The sequence below is a fragment of the Harpia harpyja genome, chromosome Z (genome assembly GCF_026419915.1).
Source record: "Harpia harpyja isolate bHarHar1 chromosome Z, bHarHar1 primary haplotype, whole genome shotgun sequence".
Taxonomy (NCBI): domain Eukaryota; kingdom Metazoa; phylum Chordata; class Aves; order Accipitriformes; family Accipitridae; genus Harpia; species Harpia harpyja.
In genome coordinates this window covers 4523276-4551221 of record NC_068969.1, presented here as the reverse complement: position 1 = coordinate 4551221, position 27946 = coordinate 4523276, and the positions used below count along the sequence as shown (strand labels likewise).

Genomic DNA, 27946 nt, shown 5'->3' with positions numbered 1-27946 from the left:
ACCCCTTGAACAGTCACAGCACAGGAGGTGGCATCATCGCATTGCTAAACATCTTCCTGTGGTGATTCAAGGACCTGAGGTACTGCATGGATTCAAACACAGCAGTTTATTTCTGCTAAAGCTATGTACAGAGATAAATGATGCTTCATTGACTAAAATATTTAGGGAATTTGCACAGGTAACACCTTATTTTCTACAACTCGTAGAATCATTGGCTAGTTGAGGTTGGAAGGGACCTCTGTAGCTCTAGTCCTGCCTCCAATCAAAGCAAACTTCCACAGACAAGACAAACCACTGTTTTGTGTCATGTCAGGCCTCAAAACACATTTTTATAAACCAAGCTGTAAGAGGTGAAGATGGCAAATACAAAAGTACCTCATCATGTAACATGCAACATCTAACCTGAGTTGGTTTTATTCATATTAATCCCACTAGTGTGAACTACTGCTTAAGAAAGTTTAGCCTGTCCTAGACTATTAGAACAGTAAGTTATTTTAACCATTGAATAACATTTTTATGCTACAGTCAGTAGTATTAATTATTTATGGTTATATTAATTGTCAAATGCAGTTCTGATCTGCGTGTGTAAAGACTGTGTATTATCTGCTGTGAATGTAATAGCAAATGCAAACTTACATTTACAGTGTAAATTGTTAAAAATAAAACCTATACATCGTTTATAATTTAGCAGACTGCTAAGAAAAGGTGGTCTGTGAGCTTTTTAAAGACCTGCAAAGCCACTATGGCTCAAGTTTGTCAAAATGCTTCCAAGAGTGAGGGCCGACACGTTCAGTACGAAGTTTAACTGCAAACAGCTAGCAATGTGCTGAGCACCCTGTCCCCGCAGCAGGTACGTATAGTTCACTTTGGACTAATCTTAAAAGTTTTAGTCCTACAGCTTGTAAGTGAAATAGTGCTCTGAATAGCTGCTCAAATGGTGACCTGCTTTTGAAAATATCTAGAGGAAACAGCTAGTGTATTTTCGTATTGGTTATTCTATTCCAACCACGTAACTGCAGAGTCTCCTAACAGATAGCACAGAACAGTAATTTTTTTGTCTATGCATTAGTCATATTGTAGGTTGGTATTTTGAGAACATAGCTGCACAATTTGTTTTGCTAAAGGCCTCCTTTACAGCACAGCTCTGCTGTGACACCTGTCCAACAGTCTGTAAAGCAGATCCTACCTTATTCCAGGGCCAAAGTAACATCGGAGAGTGAACCACAAAAACCAACTGCAGGAGCAAGAAATGTTAGAATGAAAAGTCTCCAGGTAACTGATTTAAAAGTTATTTTGGCTGCAGTAAGGGAAATGGGATATCAGAGGTTAATTTATACATATCTTGAACTGTTCTTCACTCTAGTGAAACAAAAAGTGAAACAGCCACCCAACTTGTCAGTTTGCTGGAGAGGAGGGACAGCACTGAGATAGAAATGGCATCACTTCCAAACCCGCACAGCACGCTGCAGCCCCAGGGGAGCCAGAGAGGCCCCATGCCTCACAGCACCAGGCAGAGCCTCCTCGCTATCCAGTATGGACAAAAGTAGTTAGTTGTGTCTCAAACCTAAAGAAATCACTTTACAACAGAAGGACATCCTTTATAACATGGCTAACTCGCCCTTAGTGGAGACTGCCATAAAAAGGTGAAGCAGAGGAGACTACTCCATCAATACAGATGCCTGAGCTCTTGAAAGGATAAAATAACTCTTCTTCAGCTTTCTCTCACCTCTAACAGGTCTAACTCGGGTACATTTTTTCCTTCCTATATGGCTTAAAAGCTGTAAATCTGACCAGGTTCCTATGACACAGGCTATACTAAGAAGTAGATGAGGTCAAATAGTAACCAGCAGGAAAAAAAATAGGCCCCAAACCACTGGCTAAAGCAAACCTGGCAAGTTATTGTACATGCCTAGATATGATACTAAGTTTCCATACTTGGGGGGGGGGGGGAATTAGGAGAGAATTGCTTGTTTGGCAATAATTGCTAAATTTTTTCCCTGCTTTGTGTCCAGCTCCTCCATGCAACCCTGCCATGGGTTTTAAGATGCATGCCAAGTTTTGTTCTGGAAAAAGTCACACTACCATAAACAACTGCTGATTAAACATTACGAAAACATAACCAGCAGTATTCCTCACCTACCCCCAGGCTCTCAACTTTTTAGTTCAGTGGTTTGCTCTCATATATGACAGTTTGCTGCAATTTTAGAGGGTGAAGGTACCTTTGAAACCCTATGTGCTCGTTAAAGGAAATCTGAAGGTTTTAAACAAAACACTAGCTCGTGTTCCTCAGACCTGTGCACAGAGACAATGAAAGGCACACAGCTTTTCTCTGAACAGAAGCAGGCTTCTCTGCATGTCACTTCTTAAATTCAGCCATATTGCACAGATGCACCTGCTAAAGAGTCATGGGAAAAGAAAAACAGATGAACTAAAAAGTAGTGGCAACAAAAACATGAGAAATAACTCTGCAATTTCCTGGTGTAATTTCTAGCCCAAACAATTATATTTGTTTACTAGATTTACATTTTTAGGAGCATACATTTTGTCTGCTGTCCCCAGTTAAACTAACAGAAATTCCATTGAGAAAATGTGAAATAAAATTGGAAGTGAAATGATCTACATTTCACCTGCAACACATTATCAGCCTGCAGCTGAAACTCCAACAAATTCAAGAAGTAACATTACAAAGCTACCTGATTATTCCATGATAAACTACTCTTTCAGAACAAGTTGGGGTGGTGGTGGATTGTTTGTGGTGTGTTGTACCCCCCTTCACTTTTAAATCCTACATTGGAAACTTAGCTGGCAATTCAAGGTATAATGATTATATACCGAACACCCTCAACCAATTCAGTACTACTTGTGTCTTATGAAAAGCATTGACCTGTTCAAAGAAAATATTTTCAAGTGAAAGACTGAGTCAGGGGCATGAATACAACCTTTCAAAAGCATTTTTTTCACAACTATTGAAAATACAAAAAAATCAGCAAAAATGTTTTCACACAGAGTAGAAAACATCCCTTACCACACATTGAATTGGTCAAGTTGATAAATGAGGCATGATATTTAACACACAAGTCAAAATACATGTTAAGAAGATATTAAACTTTAATCAAATTATAGACTTCTTTGAAGTCTACCACCTTGTCTACACTAGACTTTCCAAATGTCTTGGGATTTGTTAGCTAATACATTCAAACTTCATGCATTTAATTTACTCCTTAGACTAGACAAGGCCTTAGAAGCAATCCTTTTAGATTAGCTTTGAAGCATACTGTCAGAATATCATTCAGGAGCTTATGTTGTCCTTGCTTTATGTTGTGACCTGTAATTTTAATTAGGCTTCAGTCTCCACTGCCAAAAGGGATATTCATGATATGAGGTGACTTAAAGTACACTTGGTAACACTAGCTGTCAAACACAATGAAGTAAAATGTAGCTTTGCAGACACACTCCTAAATAATACTCAAATTGAGGCTAAGAAAACGAAATTGATAGAATATACTTCAAACACTGCATTTATTACAAAGGTGCATAGAGTTTATGCCATTTCTTTTGAATACTTACATTTAAACTAACTTAACAACCAACATACAAAGCTAGGTTACAGTATGTAGTAAAATCAACGATTATCTAGTAAATTCAGTACAACAGAATATTCTACTGTATTTAATTTCACAAAACATTTCTGAAACAAAGGCACTTACAGAATTAAAAAAAAATTAACATATACTCTTTCAACATTTAAAATTTTAATTCCATTCCCCCTCCCCTACAGCACTGTGGATAACTAGTTTGACATGAAGGCAATAGCTACTTGGACTGACACATCAGCAGTGCTTAAACTAAAAGTTCATGGACCAACTTCTCCATCTTTTCTATAACTATCCCATTCTCTTTAACTATACAAAAACAAGTTTCAATGGGTTGCATGGCAACAAGTAAATAAAATTTGGTCCTACATCTTATTGTTAATGATGATTAATACACTAACAATAAGATCTGATTCAGTGCTCCGATTATGAAGTGGACCATTTTCTCTTCTTTCAATGAGTTTTGTAACTGAAGTAGTAATACTACTACTAAAGTAGTTCCTTGTAGACTAATGATTCATCTCTTCACTTGTATATAGTTATCATTAGCGTAAATTTTCAAGGTCCTTAACCCTATCCCTCATCTCCTTCCACCGCTCCACATACAGTGGTGTTCAGGGCAATTTATTTGGTCTGTACAACGTCTACACCAAAACTTCAGATTTGGGGACCTCTGTCATTGTTGCCACTTTACTTTCCTATCTTTTCCTTAGGGATGATGCCAGATAACTGAGCCAACTTCTCATGAAATTGCAGATTTTCCTTCCATAACCAAAACATAACCCTACTAACACTGCCACAAACTGTACGCTTTGTCACACCAGATGGAGGAAAGGAAGGGCGGTACAGAGTAACAACCTCATGAAGCCCAACACTAGAACACTGCACCTGTGCTCTGAGAGCCGTGCTCGCTGACTGCATCTCCCTGGCCAGACTCCATCCAGGCAGCTGGCTAACAAAGGTGCTGGAATAGTCTGCCCTCCTTCTATAAGAACAAACACACAGGAGGAGGATCTATAGCAAGAGAATTATTTCTGCAGTTACTCTGTGCCCTCCCACACGTAAAAATTCCAGATTTCTAGGGAAACATTTAATCCTCCATGCAGGAGAGACTGTCCATTTTTGGTTGTTCTCACATAACTCCTAACAGTGTAATGAAGCATTGCCCAATTTCTCAGCTTACAAGGCAGGAAAGAGGAGGAACACACAGATACGGGGCATGCATGCTCTGTGAGTGCCTCGTGGCACCATTTCATGCCATTAACTTCAACACTTTTAGAGAGGTGTAACAGAGGGGCCTAAGTTGTCATGAATCCCAGTGCTAAAAACTTTCTACAAGTTTCTTCTGAAATGCCCTGAAGACTTTCTTGAAAAAAAGAATAGGAATAACCCAGAAATAGACTCAAAAATCAGGAAGAGAAATAAGGCTGTCTTTGACAGCAGCAGTTTCCATCCATCATATGAGGTAAAACAATGCCACCATCAATGTTTTTCGAACAGTAATATACCCCAAATGTAGAAACACAGGACAAATGGCTTAATGGCCTCTCTAAAAAAGTACAATCAGTGTATGAGATATGTCAAAATTATTTCACTAATTATGTCACAGTGATACATACAACAGACTAGATAGCTCTACTCAGGAATAACAAATTGTATTTCAATGTTAGAAAAGAGAATTGTAGAGGACACTAAAAAAATCATGATTCCTTTGATCAATACAAGGTGTATAGAGTGAAAAGCCTTGCAAACACCAGTAACAGTCATGAGGATGTCTCAAGACATTTCATGACTGCAAGCACTACCATCTTAAAAATACATTACCTCGCTGTGACCAAATCCTACCACTCCTACTTTCCCTGACTTCTCATTCTCGGCTCAGCTTTATGGGAATGTTGAAGACAAAAGGGAGGCTGAATCTCTACTGTGTGTTGGGCTGGGATTTCTTAACGCCCCTGCATATTATTTTCAAGTGCAGACTGAGTTTATAAAGATCTATTATTTCTAGGTTCCTGCCATCTACAGTTTCCACCAGAGACAAGACAGCGACAAACCCTAAGCATTTAAAAACCCCAATCTACTTCTGACATCCCATCTCTCCTGTAAAATAAATTCCTTCCCTACGATGAGGCAGGACTGAACACTGGCAGGTACTTCTGCTTAACATATAATTAAGGTGGTAATTTTTCTTCCAAACTCATCAGCAACATATGACTTAAGTAAGCTTGTCCAATAATACTTGGACAACAAATATTTGTCCAATAATTTTTATGAAGAATTCTCAGGTTTTCAGCTTTTGATCTATTTGTTCTACTAAGTGGCAGAGAATTTGGTTTTGTTGTTAATTTCTAGCTATAAATTAAAATGGCCTGAGAAAACACCCAATGAAGGCTCAGTTTTTAAGCCTTAAAATTGGGAAAGAAAACAAGGAAATTATCAACTCATGCTATTTAGCACAGAAAAATGCAACTAGTCCAAAGACAATTAAACGTGGTTTGCTACCCTTACTGAAGGCAAATGTGTTTCAGAAAAGGAAAATTCCCTTTTGAATGGTAAATGAAATGTATTACATTGTAGCTTACCTAACAATAGTAGCTTCAAAACAGGCAGAACATACATAACATATATCAGGTAGTTTCTCAGAGATTAAGTTTTTATGTTTTCACTGAGCAAAAGATTGCTACAGCTTTGGGTGTTTGATAATGCTGATATTAGGCCATTCCTTTCAAAATTATTGCACAGCAAACGTTATTGTGGTTCTTATTTCTGAAGTACTCCTTCATGCTTTTCTCATTGTACATAGAACAAAATCTCGGTTTGTATTTGCTTGAGGTATAAATTAACAACTTCTGCAAGAAAAATACTCCTTCCTCGTACTCTAAGCATTTAAAAAAAAGATAGTGAATTAACTTTCACTTTACTTAGACAAAAGATTGCTGTCTTCCAGAAAAAATATACTACAGTTGCACGGTGTAAACGGCACAAATTATACTTTAAAAATTTTTGTATGCAGAAGCATAGTAGAAGATCTTTTCAATAGGTGGGCTTCTGAGGATCCACATAAGCAGGGTTGTAAGGGGGCTGGCTGATTGGGTAAGGTGCTCCAGCACCAGCTGCAAAAGCAAAACACAAGAAAAAACAGATTTGTAAAATTTACATTCTGAATTTTGCATCTATAATGGCAACTTCTGTTTTGAGCACACAGTTAGAGATTCAACTTATCTAGTATCTTAACTGGACTTGAGAACAGTTTGTGCTAAGTCATAAAGCATCCACATTTCAAAAGTGAGATCACAAAAACCTTTGTTCTTGTACACTTAAGCATCAAAAAAACCAAACCCACATGTGTATTATGGCAGCCACAAGCACATGGTTAGCCTTCAGGGGAGAACATAGTCTAAAAAAAAAGGAACAGATCAGGTCTAAAAAAACCAGCCAGTGGAAGTCAGAGATGCACAAACAACAGGATATACCTGATAGCATGCCGAGAAGTGAAAATAAACTACTGGGCAAAAGAAAAAGGACTAGAGAAAGCATCTTAGGATTCCTTCAGGGAAAATGCTTTCCTGGTAAGTGTCACAGAGTTAATTAAAATTAAAATAAAAGGGAAAAAAGTATCCCACCGCTACCGAGCACACTAAAGATTTTGACTTATATACTAGATGTATATCATTCGGAAGGTATCCTTATTTTCTGGTATTCTGAGACAAGCTGCTCTCAAGTGGCATCTTCATTTTCGTGTCTGTCAAACAGCACAAGTTAGTTCAAATAACGCAACACCTTATTAGATCCCTGGAACATATAAGTGTGGTTATCTTTTGCTGATCTTGTAAAGTGAGTGGGTTTGGCTCCTGTATGACAGAACAGGTATTCTTCTCCCTTGCATGTGACCTAATTAAGAGACTGCCCCTTGGTTAATAGACAAGAGAAATAAAGAAAAGAGCTCTCATTTTGAGGCATTCTCAGCTGGCAACATGGAAAGTGCCTTGAGATTTTTCCAGAAAAAAAAAATATTTTAAGAACTAACAAACCAGCAGCAGTTTGAGAAACTAGAGAGTAGGAGAAGCAAAATGACTACTTTATTGGCTCCCTCACATGATAAAGATGAAGCCAAAGCACTTTGGGGTAATCCCATAAAACCCACAGCTTCTTCAGAGTTTACAACAGAAAAATAAAGTCAACAGGCCTGCCAAGTCAGTGTTTTCAACAATATGCAAACCAGCCCTGGATGTAATGTGCAACTTCTAACTGGTTTACAAATGCTTCAGACCATGAACAGACATTTTGTATTTGAGTTGTCATGAAAAAGTTACTTTCTGTGGGCATTATCTACTACTCAGGACTATACTTTGCTTGTTACTTAGAAGTATGAACAGTGTGGTTTGTAAGAGGGCTTGAAAATCCTTGGACAGGTAACAGCCTAGTTTTGGCCTCTCTGAACAGCCAGGAGCCAATAGTTCAGAGAACAGCTATTACCAGCAGAAGTGAGAATTAGTAATAGCAACAACAAAGCTGCATGAAAACAATGCTGTGAAAGAAGGAAAGCAGAAGAAAAAAGATTCTGGTATTTCTAACTGCTAGTCCTCAGCAAACTTGTCTGAAATCTATCAGAGACTCAGTATCTATAAACATAGCGATGAACTACTAGAAAATGCCATCTGTGTATAAATTGAAACATCTAGCAAATATTAGATTAGAAAGGGTATGTGGAAACACCCAACTACTATACATTTGTTAATTGGACTTTGATTTTAATACGAAATTTCAACTGAATTAGTAAAACATTCTACTGGATCCACTGACAGTCCCACATATCATCAAACTTTGCCAATAGAGCTCCAGCCACATCTCCTCTCGCAATGCAATACAAATGTTGATAGGGAAATTTCAGCAAGGGTGAATTACAGCATCCACCATAACTTGACTTTTACATAATTTGTTTACATTTACATTTATATAGTCATAGAAAATAATAAATGTAAATAATACAAGATCGGCTCCAAAGCAACTGTCTCTTTAGCTATTTAAGAGATGAAAAAAAACACTCAGCGCTGCCTTACCTGCCACTGTTTCATGATAAGCTGGGGGTCCTGATGGCTGCATGGGGTAAGGGGGAGGATACTGTGCAGGGTATGGTGCTACCGGCATTCCTGGTTGTGGCTGGATAGCCACAGGCTGATATCCTTGATATGGGGCTACTGGGTAGTTGGGTGGCACTCCCTGTTGTTGGGGATAGGGAGCGTGAACCACTGTAGTGGAAGTAGTGGTGGCCACAACAGCTACAAGCAAGCAAAAGGAACATGGTTAGTGCTGGTGGCTCTAAAAGATCACCTGGTACAACCAACAACAGTAATGTAAAAAAAACATTCTTCAAGATCAATTAATTTCTCCCTTCAAAATCTGGGTAATTTAATTTTCAAAGTTCCATGAAAGATTTAGAAATGTATGCCTCTAAATATCCTTCCATTGATCTTGGTGGTAATGAGAGCCTTCACATACTGGGATAGCAGCCAACTTATCTCCTTGTTTCTCAACCACAAAGAACAAAGAATTTTTCTCCTGGACTCTTCAAAAACCAGGAACTCAACCCTGCAGCCAAGTTATCTATCATTTGGTATGAGTCTGGAAAAACTGCTCATTTTTAAATGTTATCTGCTTTTAAGGATTAAGGTGATAAAGATCTCCTTTATTAGGTAAGGAGCTTCCCTACCATGATTGCCCAAATGAGTTTCCTTTTGTATGTCGTCTACACACTAATACATCCATGTGTTAGTACGTCTTTCTCTAAGTAACAGTCAGAAGGGCAAATACACATTAAGTCATCAATTTTTGTAGGAGCTGATGTTGGATCATTGGTTTATATCTCTTACTGGAATAAGGGAGTATTAACTCTTTCTAATAAATTGCAATAATTTGTTTTTGAGATCTCCTTCCTCTTTATGGTACAATTACAGACTTTGCTCAAGATTGTACTGTTGCAGTCCTGGGCCTTTGTGTATTTTTCAGGTACATTTTTAAGAGACTGGGAAAATTATTAAATTTCATCCTATCCCCTGCTTACCTAAACAACAAAAAACAACACACCCCCCCCCCCCCCGCCAAAATCCACACATTGGGGCGGGGGGGGGGGGGGAGAACTTCTACCTGCTTAGAAAATATTCCAAAACATCTCTGCAACTTCACATTGTGAAGCGGCTGAAATGCTTATTTTTAATGTTTAGGTGTTGCAACTTCTGTAGCAGAAAGGTAAGGCAAGATTATTTTCACCTTTTATAGGAACATAACTTTCCGGGGGGGGAGGCTGGGGGGGGAGGGGAAGTCTTGTTCAAAGACATGAAAAAGAAAATAAATATACAGGTACTTACGCCGTGGTCTTCGACATGCTTTATACAAACAGCAACATGAACAGGTGAGGCACAGAATAATAGTAATTATAATCACCGCACAAACAGTAACTCCAATGGCAATAAGGGTTCCAAAACTGCAAAAAAGGTAGGGCCAGAAGCATTAAGTGTCTTTCACACAAACTTGTTATACTTTAACCTAACCTTCTGCAGCCAACACATTGCTCTTCCTCCAATTTGTTACTCTTACTACTTCATGCATTTGAATAACAAACAACTGTCAAATGCAGTGCTACATGAGAAGGCAGCTGCTAAATCAGTGGAGGCTGACCAACTGCTATCAAGGAGAGCGGTCCCCTGTACGTGGAAAGGGCCCAACATGAGTCTTTGGTCCCTACCATTTTAGTGTGACTGCGATTCTTGTTATTTTAGTGCAACTATGTGCCCCTTTATGTATTCCAAAAGGTTACAGCGCTAAGGTTTCAAAATCACTAGTTTGGTGACTTAATTTTCCAAACGTGACATGACTGCTCTGAACACACAGGTAGGCATGCCTGAAAGGAAGCACGCCAGACTTTGGGATGATGGCGAGTTCTTTGTACACTTGTAAGACCTCCCAGGCCCAGTCAGGACAATCTCGGTACTGAGCAGACCCCTCCATGCTGCAGATTCTTGGCAGGTTCCCTGACATTTGTAAATAGTTGTTTTAGAAGCCACATTTCACGTGGTTTGGAAGATTAGAAATTCTGCCACCTTTACTGCAACAGCAAGTATGTTATGCTACGTTATGGGAGGCAGAAACACCGCCTAAACCACCAAAACCTAGTGTGGAAAGACCAAAGATTACACCATCTTTAACCTCTGTGATGAGAACCAAATGACAGAAGCAGGCATAAGGCTTCCAGAGATGACTGTTTATAAATTCTGTTTACCACACAGGGAAGAAAAAGTAACACTGTAAAGCATTAAATGCCCAGTGACAGTTCCCTTTTAAGTGTTAATTCACATGATCTGTGTCCTACTGTCTGTAATCAATAAAGCCCTTCTTCCATAGAAGCCAAAGTCTCCATTATTTCTTAAAAAAAATGCACCATGCATCAGTTTTGGGAACAATTGCAGGAAGTTAGTTTTCATGAACAAGCTCTAAAATAATGAGCAGAGAGCTGGTTTTACATCCATCCTGTTTTTGCTGCTTTGTAGAGATTTTGGCTACAGAACTCCATTTTTTTTCCTGCTCAGTTTCCTGTCAAACAGCTTTAAACAAAATGACACATCTCCAGAACCTCCAGCAATTTTTGCTTGGCTACCAAACAGCCATCAAATGTAAAAACTGTTTTTGAGTATCAATGACACCACACGGTTAAATCACTGACCAAAAAAAAAAAAAAAAATTCAAAGCACTCTATCCCTAGCCCAAATTTGGAAGACCTCACCTCAGTCTTCTAGAGCAACTTAACCCTCAGTAAGCTGGACACTGAACAGAAACATTGACAAATAAAACGGGTTCAATTTAAAATACATTTTTTTCCCCTAAGAGAGGTTCCATCAATTTCACTCTGTTTCTGCAACAGCTAGAAGAAAAAGCTTGGGACAAATCTCTTTCAAGAATCTGAGCAACAATTTTATCTAACTGTAACTGCATCTAACTTGTGCACTGATTTTGTTAAGTACTAAATATAACACTATGGATTTACTCCTCAAATACTAAATCTAACACTGTGGATTGGCTATGGTCACTGCACCTAAGATTTACATGTAGAGCAGGAAGCAGGAACTGCTGCAGCCTCCTGAAGTCACAGAAGCCACGTCAGAAACACTGCCGGGAAAGCAAATAGATGATTGCAACACAGCTGCAAAATGTAAAGATGCATGCATGCTTTGTCACGTTTATTTGCACCTTTACAGAATGTTTTTCATATGCTGACTTTTCATATGCTTACTGAGGGTTAAGTTGCTCTAGAAGACTGAGGTGAGGTCTTCCAAATTTGGGCTAGGGATAGAGTGCTTTGCATTTTTTTTGCACATGCAAATACATTCCTAACCATGCTACTTTTAAGTGCCCTCCCCATCCTCACAAGCATTAGTTTCACTTCAGCACAGTAAGTTCACAGCCAGCTCATCTCCATCCAAAAATGCCATCTTTTTCAAGCCTGGTATAAAAAGGAAGATACAAATGCAATTTCAAAGGAGGCGGGGAGATAATCATGAACAAGATAACACATCCTGAAACACAGGCTGCCTCCTGTCCAACAGCAAACATACATCAAGTTAGTTTGAAAACACAAGCTGAATACTTGTTTATGCAGAAATTGATTAGATTTAAGAGTGACCTGTGGAATTTAGATTAATTATACAGGGTCCTTACTAGATACTCATTATATAAATTCATATACACACTGGAGAAGAAAAAGAGAATTGTGCACAATGGATTCATACATTAAACTTAAGCATCTTGATTGCAACGTTCACAAGAAACAGCATGAAAGCCTGTGACAAACTATGGACACCTCTAGAAACTGCACGACAACAAATGTTGACAACAACTACAATTACTGCTACTTGTGGAGTGCCAACAGCATTTACCTTGTTCTTGTTCCCACTTCTGTTATCAACCCTGAGAAAGCTCTCTCACTAGGGAAAATAACATTTCTATAACACACAATTATTACCAAGCAACATCAGCAGAGACAACAAATTAAAAGAGTCTTCTAGGTTCTTCCTTGGGCTTCTTCCCCAGTACAGAAGTAAAAAACTTTTTGCTAGTGAACTATGCCAAGAAAAGGAATTTTTGTATCAAGGAAAGAGATTAGGCCTGACAAAGACAACTAGAATTCTTTACTTGTACAGACAATGAACTGCTTTCAACTTTAGCAAAGGCTGGGCAAAATCAAACAAATCTAAGAAATGGAGAAAACAGACAAAGTGGAGAAATGTCTACTCATAAATAAACTAGCACAGCAGGAAACTGGCAGAGACCCCTTATCTTTCACAACCGTATTCAGTTCTGATATGACAAGAGAGAAAACAGCACAAGCCCATCTGCAGCCACCAACAGATAAAAACAGTGGTCAGTCTGAAGCATAGGCTCCATTCACTTATTGTAATACAGTTTTCTGCTCACTGAAACACATATCTCATTGCCTATTTACTATCTCTAATAAGGAAAGCGACAAAAGCAAACTTCAGGGGAAAAAAACCACCATATCCTTATTTTCACCAAGTTGTTAGAGACACCCTGTGCATTTTCATCATTTGTCTGTGTCTTTGCTAAAATTACATGAGCACTGCATGACAACATTTTGCATACATCTTTTAAAGAGCTAAATGGAAACACATATTTAAAGTACAGGCGTGTCACGCGTATACACTTTAGAGTGTGGTTCTGTTTGTGTGTGTAAACACTGTGATACAGTTCTACCCACTGAAATACTGTGAGATTACTACAGACCAAAATTACAAGCCTTCAGAAACAGCCCAGTGAGTGAAACAACAAACAGGAGTTAGTTCTTCCCATATTTTTCTAAGGAGTGTTCACAACTGGATTACTGTAGGCGTTTTTATCACCTACTTTATAGCAGAACCATAATTTTCCTGCCAGTGCTTGGGCTCATGCAGACTTATGTCTTGAAACAGCAGAAGGTAGCGTGACACAGAAAACAAAACAGTATGTGCTATCAACTTGCAACTTGCTGTATCAACACTCTCTTTCAACAGCGGAGCTTTTCAACAGTATTTTTTTTTCCTAACAATTTCTATTGATAATCAAAACTAGCAATACTCTTTCGGAATGTCTGAATTGTCAGGCACTACCTTACTGTAATAAAGTCTGTCCTTTTACTGCCCAAGCGGTACTACCCTGAGCACTTCTTCCTGAACATTCAGTAATATCCCACTAGTAAAACTACTGAAAAAACTGCAGGAAGGCTACCAGTAATAGATGATGTTACTCAAGTGAGGCCAGAATGGTGCTCAGCATACTTTACTCAGTGAACTGTCTAAGCTTGAGAGACAAGATATTCCAGATACTGTGTAAATACTCTCTTGCAGTGTACTAACTTCAGAAAGCCTATACTCCTTTCTTAAACAAAACTATTGCTTCATTTAATTGCCTTTACTTGATGAATCTGCCTAAAAGGACTCTGAAAATATTTGGAAAAAAATATACTCACACTAAATGATAATTTAATTACCAACTGTTAGCATTATACATAAATGAAAAAGAATAGACATAAGGGATTGTAGCTTAAAAGGCTCTTCCACTGAATGGTTAACCAAGAAAAAAAAAAATCAAACAAAAACCAAACCAAAAAACACACTTTACCCCCTGCATTCTGCTAACAAACATCAGAGCGCAGAAGTCAGGGTGGCCACAGCACCAGATGAGAACACTCTGCTGGCATCACAGTTTGAACACAGGTTTCCAAACTCCCACATTATATATACCATAGTCTCTAAATAAAGCACACACTGTTATAAACAGCTTGAGCTCATTCACTGCCGTTTCCTGCTTCTTTCTCTTCACATAAAAGCTAACTTTTGCCAATAATTTAATAGAAAACAAAATGGAGAACAAAACCAAACCTAATAGCAGTTTTACTGCAGCAATGATAAATTGCAACTTCTCATAAAATCCATGGGAAAGTAAATATGAAGAGACAACTCCCTGTCCTTTCCTACCACCACCTCTCTCATTCCTTGCCCTACTCCACTTCTAGCCCTATTCCCTCACCTTTGAAAAGCCCTAAATTGCATAGGTAATGAGCATACCTCACAGACTCGCCTTACTTTTAAAGTTTTCTATTTATTCAAAACAGGTACCAGTTCACATAAAGTTATGTGATTAGTGCCTGTTTTACCCCTTTTGGTACTGAATGAGAGGCAATGGACATACTAAAATGGGAGAATCAAACCCAGGATCTAAACAGTACTACTTGTAGAAGTTAATTCTCAAGACAGTTGTTGTTCATATCAGAGATCTTAATCTTAAACACTGTCAAGTGGAAAAAAAATGTAAAACACTTTGAGTGTATTTAAGGCTTTTGAAAATATCTAAGTTTCAATTCCAGTAACATATTTGTAAACCCCCTTAATAGTTTGAATCACTTAAATTGGTGACATCTTACAAGCCCTGCTGTAAAGAAAGTTTTTGCATATCTATGCATTCATGACAATGGGACATACTGCAACTTTTGTCTTTAAAAAAGAAAAAATACCCAAATGAACGAGACCACCTAGTTCTGAAAAATTTGTTTAAGCAGCCTATTTATTTTGCAAGTCTTAATCTATTCCAAGATTTGTTCCATGCTACAAGAAAGATGTTGGCAGAGTCCTTTTCAAAAGCATGGCTGCTTTTACAAACAAACATTTACAAATACTGAGTTATGACTGTAACACGGGGTGGTCTGGAAAGACTTCAGAAGATAATTTAGGCCATTTCTAAAAGTCTAAAAAATTGAGTATACCCATATTATTTTTCACTGCTCCAGAAAAGGATACAGTTCCCAGAAATGTGTCAGAATAGTAAATGTCCAGACTTGTCCTGACTCAGGTATAGGGCATGACCAAACAAGTCCCCAGACTGAGATGCTTTCCTAAGTCCAACATTTTAGTCACAGCCATACAATGCCACATACTGCCTCTAAAGCTTAGCAGGAAAATAAAGGATAAACTTTTTTTGTTAAGAAAAAGTAGTATGACTTCCCAAGAGTCTTTCAGGGGGATTAGTTTTTATAACTTTACAAACAACACACTTCCTCAGTTTAGTATTTTAGCATGAAGACTCAAAACGTAAGAACCACTTTGCTAGAGACTCAAAAAAACTATTTACTATTACGCAGAAAGCAAACTCTTGTGAGGTTAATACTCACAGGAAAACATTAGCATGACTTTAACACTCGATAGACTGACCAGCGTATTTTAGCACAGATGGGTTTTGGGCCACAGGAGCTTCAGCCCATGTGGACAATCAAAATATACACCACAGAGTTAAGTCCAGGTGCATTCACACTAATTGCTAGTGCCGGCCATGGCCTGCACTTTTTACCCATGGGTTACCAGCCATTTTACCCAGGGGCCACCTCCCCAAAATGAGATCTCTACATGATCAAGAAGTGCCTAAGAAACAAGGGCCCAGTGATTCCTGTGGTGGGCAAAAGGCAGCTTAAGACTCGGACTGAACAGCATGGTTTCAAAATTATGAAATCTTGATAGTTTCATAAGGCTGGCAAGTTTGAGTAACTGCTAAGTCATTTTATAAGCTACGCAATGGGAGTGAAGCGTGGACTGGAACTGTGATGTCTGCATTGGTCTTTCAAATGTTAACTCAGGTTAGCACTTGAGAGTGTCCCTCCTAGGGTCCTGCCCGCGTACAGTTCCTTAATGTGAAGAAAAGGGTTTAATCTAATTTTGGCTAGCCCATCAGTACGGTACCAGCTCAAGTCATCGCTAATTGTAAACTGCTAAACTGCTCTAGCATGGACATAGATTAACCGCCACTGAAACCCCTAAAACTTACCACAATTTTCCATAGTTCTTTCTGGGTACCCCCAAAAAGAACAAAAGTTTGCAGCAGGAGCCCCCCAAAACAAGCCCTGGGACACCCCTGCTCACCTGCAGTCTAAATAACTCTGAGCTACACCCCCCAGAGTCAGCAGCTGAGCACAGCCCAGCGACTCTTAGCATCAGCCAAGCCAGCTCTGGCATGAGAGCCAATACTAAAGCAACAACAATAATGCCATCGTAAGCCAAGAAGCCCCACAACTGCAAAAGCGTTACAGAAAAAGAGAATGCAAGAGTCCTTTGAGAAAAAGTTTGCTAAATAAGTATTGAATGGGTCCTTTTTATATTTGTTCAAATAGGAAGCTGATGTGGGTTAAAGCCCAAAATAATAAACTCTAATTTCATACGCAAAGACCTACTGGAAGTAAAGCTAATTACTGCTTTTTTTTTTAAAGACACTGACCTCTCAATTTTTTCAAGTAACATGTAACAGGTTTAGCACAAGTTCTTAAACAGGCTATATGAGAAAGTGGCAGGGAGGCAACTTCCCGGAGTTTGTGGTTTTACTCAGACATCCGACACCCGGATGCAACAGGTTATTATGGAAAATGTATACAAGCATCTCTTCCTGGTCTGTAAACAGTTCACTTGTACTAAATATGTCTATTTACATAAATCCCTTTGTAATGCATACTAAAAATACAATTTTCCAGAGAAGTTTCCCAGGAAATCTACTATTGTACACTCTGTAGACAGTTGAGAATAATTGCTATAGGTAACTGATAAATTGAAAATACGCAATCTGAGGGACTAAAGTCTTTCATCAACAGTGCAAGAATTAGCACTGCGGCTTCATGCAGGTCACAAGACCATTTCAGACAAGTCCATTGGAACCTCAGCATAAAAACTGTCCTTAAACACAATATAAAGCATTTGCTTCTACAGATGATAAATAAATTTAAAATGCTCCTTTAGTGGCAAAAAGAGAATGCAGACCGATTACAGGCACAGATATTTAAGGAAAACAAAGTGAGTCAGTTCCCCTCCTACTGTTAGGATCCCAGTTCAACAATACAGGATGTTACCCCCCACCATAATTAAAATTTGGGACCAACATAAAGGCAGTAGGAGGGATTTTTCTGAAATGGTTAACTGAATAAATAGAACAAGTTTAACTGAAAAAAATTAAGTATTGCAGAAAGTTTTCCCCATGTAAACAACAACTGCAATAGTATGAATTTGCTACTGCCAATACCATACTAACTCTAGAAAGCAGATTTAAGCAACTAGTTAGAAACTAACTTGGCTAAAGGCCTAAAGTTTTAAATAAAATTAAAAAAAAAAAAAATTTAAAGGTTTTTTTTCTGGCAAATTGCAACAGAGTGTATGACTTGCCAAACACACTGAAACTGCAATCAAAGGAAGTTCAGACTAGGTTACACCAACCCGCTTTGCTTTGCCTATAACCCAGCTCTTAGCTGAAACACACCTTTTTCTTTACCCACCATTACTCATGTCATCATATATATAAAAGTTAGAAACACTGTGTTCAGGCAGGAGCAAAGTTTAAATTAGGTAAATTAATTATCCTATACTACTATGAACTGACATGCTGCCTCACCCTCTCTTCAGAAGTATTACTCATCCAGCACAATGAGGATCCTCAAGGAAAATCTAACACTGCACAGATAAGAACAGACTTCTGCAGCAAAGGTCATATCTGGCTGACCACTGCTTCTCCTTGTAAATTGTATTTATCATTAACAGGATGTTCATAAAAAAAAGTCACAAAAGTGACTTTGATGACTGGTTCCTTCCACAACCTAAAAAAATAGAGGTTTTTAAGTTTGCCTCTCAGTGAAATTGAAAACCAGAAATCATTCTAGTAAACAGCAAGGAATATCACATTAAAAATGAATGGTATAAAATGTTTTTAATAAAAATAGACTTTGTCAAAAGACCAATCTTTGCACAATTGCTAATTTCCTGAAATTAAACTAATTTGTTCATTTCACAGAAGACCCTACAACTGCAGTTTTAAAAGGCTAGGCAATTTAAGGACATTCTCCTCCTCCCATAACACATCTACAACACAGTCTATCACAAATACATCTCGCTATACCTCAGGCCATGGCTATTTTATGAAAGTATATGAAATGGCAGAGTTGGAGCTAGCTTTGGAACCCACATGCTCAAACTTTCACAAGTCCTTCTAAATAACAATCATCATCTTTTAGCCATATTTTCAAGGAAGGATTCTCTGTTTCTTGGGCTATAGGACCCTTCTCTGAGGGTTACCCTGCCTGCAGCTGCTTTGACAAGCTCTCTCCAGAGGCAATCTGTATGTTAAAAATCTACAGGTTTCAGAGTTACACTGTGTAGAGCTACAGCAAAGCCCACAGAGTTAGAAGAGGGAACACTCTACCCTAGTAAGTATATACAGTCAATGATGTAGGCATCCACAGAAAAATTAACTCCTGAACATAATTCAAGTGATTAATCTTACTGTGTCTTTGCATGTTTAGGCCAGGTTGTCTTGGTTTTTGCCACGAAACAGCCTTCTGTAGTTAGAAGAGCACACTAACCCAACCGTTCACATCTGCCTCTTGAGCCAGGACAGCGTTTTTCAATCTCTCCTTCCATCTTGGTTTCAGAGTAAATGAACCTGCACGAGCATTAAGCCCACTGCCTGAATCAGGCAGCTGAGAAATCATTAATGGCAACTCACAACTGCTTTGTCAGCTTTAAGTAACTCCTTTACTGAGACTACAGTGAACACAAAACCAAATGCTCTATAATGCAAGTTACAATTACAAATTGTGCAAGCTTGTATTTACTTTTCAGGCTAGTAAAAAGCATAGAACAATTTTTTAAAAAGCTTCAAATCCAAATCTCAGTTGTTTCTACACAAGAAGCTTACATTCCTTGGTGAGATTAGCCGGTGTCTGAATGCAACCCTCACAGAATAGGCTCTGTATGCAGTTTAACTCATTTATTACAAAAAATGTTAAGGACTGGTATGAAAAAGAAATCCTCTGCTCATTAAATAGAGACTGCTTACATTTCTAGAAGTTCTTTTCCAATGAATAATTTTCGTAATTTATTTCCCTATCATTGGCAACCTATTACAGATGATGGAGCATCCAAATACACAGTCAAGTGTAAACTGAAGTCCCTGATAGGGATAGGGGAGGAGGAGGAAAAATGGGATATAGTTCAATATCACACCATTTTTTACCTTGTCTGTGGAGAAAACATATGCTTTAAAACACCTAAATTGAGAGACAGCAAATAAAGATATTCACATCTTCCACAGTTAGAAATCTACTGGTTTTGCCAACTTATGCACATAGCAGGCTATAGCAGATGCTGCATTTCAAAGGCAGGCAGAATGACAAGGATTTTCTCCATTTCACAAAAGGAGAATGAAGTCACAAGACAACGCATTGATCAGCCCATGACAAAACCCAAATGAGCGCATCCCCAGTCTAAAAAGGCTGTTGTGTCTCTGCCAGCTGAGGCTTCCCAGGAAGACTGCCATTCTGCGTCCCTTTTCTCATCACGTAAGGATGAACAGCCTTTTCTCAAGCATTACTGTATCTGTTACACAATCTGCTGTAACTTCAAGGCAAAAATTAATTCAGAAACAGAGTCCAATTAACTGTGTACAATACAATTTGAAGTCTTGTTTCTGTTTAGAAAGACTGGTATCAGCTGCCCCAACTACATTATTTTGTTCTGTAACTCTGATACAGATGTTCTGAATTGCGCCACCTCCTTAAACACTCAAATACTTCACAATTAGTTGAATTGTGGATGTGAGTCATCTAATTTCCTTTTCCAGTAAGGGTCACTATTGGAAAATTGGCATACCAAGGCTAAATAACCATGTTACCGATGCAAATTATGACAACTGCTGTTCAGTGAATCAGTGCTCTGCTTTTTGCACAGTTTCTTAGAGCAATACTACTACATACTGCAGAATGAAAGGGGAAGAACAACTAAATTAACCTTACTACTCATAATCCATCTTTGAAACCAGAGCAAAGCAGAGGAAATTTCAGTAATCTGATTAAAAGGGGGGGAAAAAGTGAAACACCTTCCAGTAGTAAATCCTTGTCCACAATGCATTCACTAGCAGCAGAAATTATAGAAATTGCATATGGTCATCTTGCATGCAAGGAAAAATGGTGGCAAACTTAACAAGTTCAGTGGTACAAAACCTATGCCTACGCTCTGACCTAAAAGTTCTGAATGATCTTTAAGTATTGATCAAAAATTGAAAAAGCCTTAATCTGAGTTAACGATGACTTTTATACTTTTCCTAAAATGTTTACATTTGCTTCCCAATGCAGTGTTCTGGGAAGCAAAATGCTTTCAAGTACTTGAAAGTACATTATTAAGACACTCCAAAGGAATGTAATTTATTGTCTTTAAAATGTCCAAAAGAAGATTACAGGATATGAACTGCTTGTACTGTGAACTACACTTAATAGGGTTGGCCAAAGTGCCTTGAACCCCTGCCTCAACAGCACCTGATACTCAGTATTAAATACTGAAAGATATTAACATTAAAGGATACTAATAAAAAGCAGCCTACTAAAAACTGGTGATTTGCTTGCACTTCTGCAGAAGACCTCAGAATAAACACAGCAAAAAAAGCAAAAGCACAAGCAAATTAAAAACTCCTCAGCTAGACAAGACAAGGAAGAACATACATACCACCTGACCGAACCCTTTCCTAACGTCCTATAGAATTTGAGTGTAATTGTGGCAGATCTTCCAAGCAGGGAGAAGAGACACCCCAGCTCACTCAGCCTAGTGGCAAGTCCACATGCAGTTTGTGACAAGCCCTCAGAGAGGTGAAATTCTCTTAAAAAGCCAGGATTTATGAGCAATGTGCCAGAGTGGTAACTTGATCTAGGAATATGCCCGATGCAAGAATGAGGAACTAAATGCTTTCTGACCCTTTCAATGCCAGGAAACCATCACCTCCTCCTTTTGAAAGGCAGTGTTAAAGGCAGTATTTGCAACTCATGAGAAAGAACAGGGCACTAAAGGAAGTTGCCCTTTGTTGCCTTTCCTCACCTTATAGACTGTTCAAAGACTATGCTCATCTTGCTGGGAGATACAAAGAAATATCTCAACTGACATCAGCCCTCCTCTCCACACAGTAAAGTATTAAATAAACATAGTCATCAAGAAACAATGTAAAACTTGTACTTTAAAAGAAATTGGCATGGAGGGAGAGGGTGGAGTGCACCTTGCAGGCAGAAAGTAGGGTCAGCTCTTCCAGAAGAGATACAGCTTACTGCTTGGTTTTAAAAAAAAAAAAAAAAAAAACAAACCACAAAACAAAACAAACAAAAAAACCCCACAAAAACCAAACCACAAAAACCCCCCCCACACACCACGCAAAAACCTGGGCAAAGTCTGTAATCAAACAGAAGCCTACTTGGTGTCCCACTGACTGCAATCACAGAAAGTCCTACTCACTTTCATTCCCGATGTTGAAACACCCTAAATCAGACATCCAAAGTCATTAGTCACTTTGGAAAGTTCTGGGATGTGGTTTTCCTCTGGAGTCACATCCGGGTGGCTTTTCAAGGGCGGTATTTCTGTGAATAATTACCATCTTTCTATTAAAATTGCCTAACCAGAAAATAAGTTTGATGTTAAGTCTAGGCCTTTGCACAACACATTAATTTTTCAAAGCTATAATGTAATTGAAAGGAAAAAGAGCAAAGAAGCTTGACACAGAGTCACTAATGACCCATTTTCACAAGGTGAGACATCAGTGAGTCTCTCTTTTTAGACAGGCCATAGCTAAAACTAAAGATAATTAAAGCCACTTAGCTGCTACTTCCTAAATGTTTTCTGTCATTTACAAATGCACCTTTGTGGACTGTGGGCCTTGGTTACAATTCCTTTAGCAATTGTGCAGGTTTTTTGGTTTGTTTTGTTTGTTTTTTAAAATACTGCATTCTTTCGTTTTCTGTGCTTTTTAGTAACTATGCTTGTTGGCATGGAAAACGCACATCTATTACATTCTTTATATTTAAGTTTTATTACTCCAGCAGATTCAACATCTCTGCAGCCCCAAAGACGTGGAATTTTTTTTCTACCTTTCCACTAAAAACGCATCAAGAGCGAACACTGATTGCAAGCTGAGGCTCACGCCTGCTGTACCTGAACCATTTGCAGATACGTTAAGACAGGTCCACCAGCCTAGCAGACACGAAGGGGCACCCCTCCTCCAAAACATTTGTCCCATCAGCCCCTTCCTCGGGGAAGACTACTGGCTCCGAGGAGACCAAGGATCCAAGACATTCATCCACCCTCTCCGCCCCGACGCCCTGCCGTATGCCAGGGGCAGCGCTACCACTAGGTGCCTCCAGCGAGGCCTCCCTTCCTACCGCCCACAGGATGCGGAAAGGTATCTCCCCAGCCGATACGACGTGGGGTGCTGCACTCGGCTGTGCCAGAGAACCAGCACGGCCCCCGAGTACCCCCCGCACCACGCCGTTCCCAGGAGGCGGCGGCGGCGATGCCGCTGAGGCGGCCCCGCTCGCTAAAGGCTACCGACTCTCCGGCGGGGAAGGCGGGGGGGGGGGGGGGGGGGCGCCGGGCGCGAGGCACGCTCCTGCCCCGGCTGGCCGGCCTCGCCGCAGCGGCACGGCGAGCCCTCCCCGCAGGCGTCCGACCCCCCCGTCCCGTCCCGTCCCGTCCCGTCCCGTCCCGTCCCGTCCCGCCCGCTTACCCCATGCTCCTCGCCGCCGCCGCCGCTCGCCCCGCGCCCGCCGCCCGGCTCCGCCCCCCGCTGGCGTCACGCCGCTCGCCCCGCCCTTAAAGGGCGCCGCAGCGACGGCCGGAGGCTGCCGCGCACCTTCCGCTGTGCGCCCGCCCCCGCGGAAAGTCCCCCTTTTCTGTGAGCCCCGGAAGAATTAATTATTCAAACTTCTGCAGATATATGGCATATTCATAGCTCAGAATTAACCCCTGTCCTCTCTTTGTCGTCTTCCACGCTATGAAAAACAGAAGCGTTGTACAGCAGGACTCTTGTAATCACCAATTTAATGCATGGCCTTAATTTATTTCCCCTGAGATTGAAATAGTTTTTATCAGTATTTCTTGTTCTAAGCGAAAAAGATGCTAAAAAGCAAGGAAATACCTCAAACAAAAGCAGCTTCTCTTATGGACTTCATCTGCCAGTATCGAAGGGTATAGAGCAAGCGCACTGATGCTTTAGAGGACAACCTCCCGTTCCGTAGTAAGAACACAGACTATTACGTACAGCCATCGTTACGGTCTAAACAGCACGATCTAACCTCTTCTGCGTGTCTCTGCTTCTTCAGATATTCCGACGTGTACACGGAGTTTGAGTGCTCCGCGTTAACACACAAATAAGTATTTCTATTTTCATATTCTACTGGCATGTATTGATTACACAATGAAGAACTTCTAAATAAATACCATTTTAAAAGCTGAGACTTTGCATGGCTTACCTGGGGCCAGAAGAAATGTAATCATCAGGGTCCGAAAAAACATGCATGTAATTTATGTTGCTTGAGTCAGAGGTCCTGTAGTAAGAGAATTCATCTCAAAAATGGAATTTACGACTTATTCAAGTACCTGGCTAACTTCCAAATGATTATGAAAGGTACTGTACGCTACAAAGAGAAAGAGATTAATTTTGTCATGCTCAAAGAAAAAGTGAATAGGGTAAAAGTATTTGAAAACGCTCAAGAAAACACACACCACTTCATGCATCAATTTGTCCACCTCATTGCTCCCATTTTACGGGTAAGTTACATACATTAACACAGATACCCGACAGAGCCAGATACAGAGCTGGAAGGTCCCTTTGTAAGTTTCTAATCATTAAACTGTGTATTTTTGTCATTTGATGATAGAATGATAACCTGCTGTATACATTCAGTTTGCCTCATACCTTTCATCAAGCAGATTACACTGAAATTGTTGTTCTTCATCAAATTTTAAGAACGTGTTAGAGCAACAGTATCGATGCATGCAATCTCCACAGCAGAAGTTGGGACAGGATTTTGCAGGTTGTGCCTTGCCATGACGATCAATATATGCCTGACAATCCTCACCCAAAACTGAAAAAAGTTAAAATCCAATAGTTAGTAACTAAAGAAATAATCATATAAAGTCTCTTTCTCATACTGACCAGCTCACCTAGGTTAACGTTTAAATATGTTCCAAGTATTTTGGTTAGGTCTTACAAATCAATTATTTCCAAATACTTACTCCTTGCACACAGAGTATCCTGTCTTTGTCAAGTAGCTCTTCCCAACTGTTCACACATACGTGAAGGACGAAACTGCATGCAAATATACTTACGAGACGCTCTGTCTGGTGAGACTCTCTTCACTACATCTGCTAGTAGCTACTAAATTACTGTAAAGACTCAAAGAGCAATGTGACTAGCCAGATATGTTAAAAATCCCACACAAGCCCCAAGATCAGCTAGAAGAAAATGTTAAATCTTCCTAGATATTTGACTTGATGCAAAAGACTAGGTAACCAGGTAAAAAAGGTAACACTACCACATTCACTGTAGATTTGCATTTCCATGTGACTTGGTTCTTTCTACCTGTTGCTTTGCTTACTTCATGGAAAATCCTAATCCTGCTAATCCCTGGCATAAAACAGAGATTCCTAGGACTAAAAATCAGTCAAGTGGCATCTTCCCACTGCAAGCATCAACTGGTGTGGCTACAATGGAAAGGAAATGGAGATGTTAATGTACTAGGATGGATCTCTTAGGGGACATCCCATGCTTTTTCAGCATTGCATTGGGCTGATACATTCCTTAACATACTGGCTGTTTTCTCTCTCTTTGCCATCTCAGGCCTGAATAACTGCAACGTAAGAACAGCACATTAAAAGCTTCCAACTGTCACATAAAAATACTTCTCAAAGCTTAAGCAAAAAGCATTTCCATAGAAGAATCTTTAGCAAGAGTATCATTACAGTTTTCAGCAATAAATGCTCCAGTCAGCTGGTTTCTATTCCTCATTTTCCTTCCTATCACATATCACATGAACAAGACATACCCTGACATGTTGCTCCTAAACCACGCTCCATCCGAGAAGCTCAAATTACTTCAGGTGTAGTTGTTCAGAAAAAGCAAACAAAAAGAAGCAAAGACAACAAATCATGTTCCTTCAGAATAAAAATAAGGGGCATTTCCTGGACTATTTAAACTGATTTTGCCATTTGAAAAATCAGTCTTGACTCTCTGGCACCAAGACACACCTGAATATTTCAGCTACATTAAAAAGAAAAAAAAAAATGTTCTAAGGGGTTAAATGTGGAGGTTCATTAAACACAAGCAAAAAGGAACTTCTCCTGTACCAACACCACAGTACTTCTACTAATGTGTTTATGCATGCTTATGCCTGGTTCACCAAATTTTCCCTCTGCAGACAGGTAATGTCACCTGACAACCCTCTCCTTTCTGTATCACCAATAAAGAACTGATAGGTAGCTAAACCGAATCCAAAATACCTTGTGAAATTACAAACAAAAAAAGGCAACCAACAAAATTACTCCCTTCATCTCACAATTGTGCTACTGCAGCACAATAAAGTAACAATGGAAACCAAAGGTCTAGACCAGTTCTCAGGTGGCTGAGCTAAGCCAACAAGCGCCAAGCACACCAAAAGAGAAGAATTTGGCTCCTCTACTTTGTTCCTCTCTTCTTCCATCTGCTGTGGCACCCACGAGACTCTTCCTCAACTGATTCAATTCCCCAGCTGATCAGCAGATTAACTAGGGGCTTGTGGGACCTTTTCTCCAGTTGGTTTTCTGCTGGGTTAACAATTTGAATCACCTCAGAAGAGGCCCAGTGTACACCCAACCCAGCACAACACAAGAGCTAAGCCTGAGGGAGGCAGAAATGACCTCCTGGTTTGGTATGCCTGCTGCTGAGGGGTTCATCCTATCCTGCAAAACAGCAGCCTGATGATTTCACACAATCAGTACCGTAAAAACCCTTTTAACAAACTAATCAAGTTCCACCTCAAGAGCAGAGCTGCTAAACTATTCCCACTGAAAGTCCCCAACCATTTCAATAAGAAAACTTCCAACCCCACACATTCAAGGCCAGCTTGCATACAGTTACTGCTGTAGCACCGTCGTTGTGAGCCAGCTGAAAGAACCCTTTTTCTGGTGCTTGCACTTCAAAGTACTTACAGATAAAACTCTGACCATTTCAGCCATGCTTTAGCTCAGCCCTCAGACAAAGTGTGATCCTTTACTACTCTGACCAAGTTAAATGTCCTCTTGCATATCCACTAAAGATCACGTTCACCTTTCCTGCACGTCTGCACATAATTTGATCCATCAGATGCCACTGATCCATACAATATCAAGACCACTTCTCCTTTTCTGAGACTTCACCTGATAAGTCCTATGATCACATCTGCTTTTTCTCATTACATGACAAAGTTGGGGAAGACCACACGCTCCATCCTTTAAGTGCAATAACAGGATAGTTACAGATAGGGCTGATAAAAACCCCCATTATCAGCGTTAGCATCCGATAGCTGTGTATGAACTCCAGTATCAAATGAGTTTCTATAAGCAGTGCTGTTTATGCAGTATCATCACTTAACATCTAAGTATTTATATTATCTTGCCCTAAAAGTCTAAAATTTACTGTGTTGGGGGTGAAAAGTTGAAAGTTTTCAATGGGATGCGTCAAGAGTGACCGGCAGCCACTTCGTGGCACGTCATTTCTCCCCCAATAGTCTTACCTTAGCTTTACCAGTAGACAGTCCACCCAGTCATTACTGGGGCAACAACTGCTGCTCACAATGCACACCAGTATCAACCCCCCCTCACTTTCAGCACAACTTTTCTCTCAGTGAACCCAATTCGCTCCAAACCCACTGTTCAGGGGTGGATTATCTCCCGCCCGCGCCGGGGCGAGGGCCGACGCTGGGGCCGGGACCCGTGGTTTTGGGGGAGGCCGCTGGGGCCCCAGCGGCCTCCCCCAAAACCACGGGTCCCGGCCCCAGCGTCGGCCCTCGCCCCGGCGCGGGCGGGAGACATCCACCGCCGCTTGGGCAGCCGAGCTGAGGGGTCTCTGCTCGAAGCCAGGGGCTCCCCCATACCGGGAGCTTCGGCAGGGCCTCCCCGGGGGGAGGCAGCCCCGGCCGCGGAGGAAGCCGGCAAGAGCCCCCAAAGCCGCCTCAGAAAGAGACGAAGGAACCCGCCCGCCCTCCTGGAGGGCCGGCTCACCCCCGCTCGCAGCGCCCGGCACCCCCCCTCAGCCGCCGCCCCGCGCTCACCGGCCGCCGGCAGCAGGCAGAGGAGGCCGAAGCCGAGGCCGAGGGCGCCCCGCCACGCCGCCATGAGCACCGCCGCTTCTCCCCGGGGCGGGCCGGGGCTGGCCGATCCGCCGGGACTCCGGCACCCCCGGGGCGCCGCCACGCGTTCGCGGGAGGAGCGGCCGGCGGCCGGAGGGGCGGGGCGGGGCGG

General features: G+C 40.5%; 1 protein-coding gene and 1 long non-coding RNA gene across 4 annotated transcripts; one reads left to right on the top strand and one right to left on the bottom strand.

Annotated features, from left to right (window-relative positions):
* The first annotated feature begins 1195 nt into the window (after nucleotides 1–1195).
* Nucleotides 1196–1941, top strand: LOC128137829 (uncharacterized). The gene is made up of 2 exons (XR_008233864.1): nucleotides 1196–1272; nucleotides 1364–1941. It is a non-coding gene; the product is annotated as an uncharacterized LOC128137829 (long non-coding RNA).
* Nucleotides 1942–4255: 2314 nt separating this feature from the next.
* On the bottom strand, nucleotides 4256–27895 carry SHISA5 (shisa family member 5). 3 transcript variants are annotated; one of them, XM_052779035.1, is made up of 6 exons: nucleotides 27757–27895; nucleotides 24387–24555; nucleotides 23941–24015; nucleotides 9959–10074; nucleotides 8654–8872; nucleotides 4256–6706 (listed from the first exon to the last, which is right to left on the bottom strand). In XM_052779035.1, exons 1-6 carry the CDS (start codon nucleotides 27818–27820, stop codon nucleotides 6627–6629), a joined length of 723 nt encoding a protein of 240 aa, XP_052634995.1. In that variant the 5' UTR covers nucleotides 27821–27895; the 3' UTR covers nucleotides 4256–6626. The 3 variants fall into 3 exon arrangements, with proteins under 3 accessions (XP_052634995.1, XP_052634996.1, XP_052634997.1); XM_052779036.1 differs by lacking the exon at nucleotides 27757–27895 and having other exon boundaries at nucleotides 23941–24105; nucleotides 24387–24547; XM_052779037.1 differs by lacking the exons at nucleotides 23941–24015; nucleotides 24387–24555; nucleotides 27757–27895 and adding an exon at nucleotides 23196–23216.
* Nucleotides 27896–27946: the final 51 nt, after the last annotated feature.

What these genes read in the sequence shown, in the direction of transcription:
- SHISA5 (XM_052779035.1), bottom strand. Translation starts at nt 27,820, where the DNA reads ATGGCGGCGTGGCGGGGCGCCCTCGGCCTCGGCTTCGGCCTCCTCTGC. An exon ending in CTGCCTGCTGCCGGCGGCCG is followed by an intron (nt 24,556 to 27,756) that starts GTGAGCGCGGGG and finishes AACTTTTTTCAG; the next exon opens with TTTTGGGTGAGGATTGTCAG. An exon ending in TACATTTCTTCTGGCCCCAG is followed by an intron (nt 10,075 to 23,940) that starts GTAAGCCATGCA and finishes CCTTTTTTGCAG; the next exon opens with TTTTGGAACCCTTATTGCCA.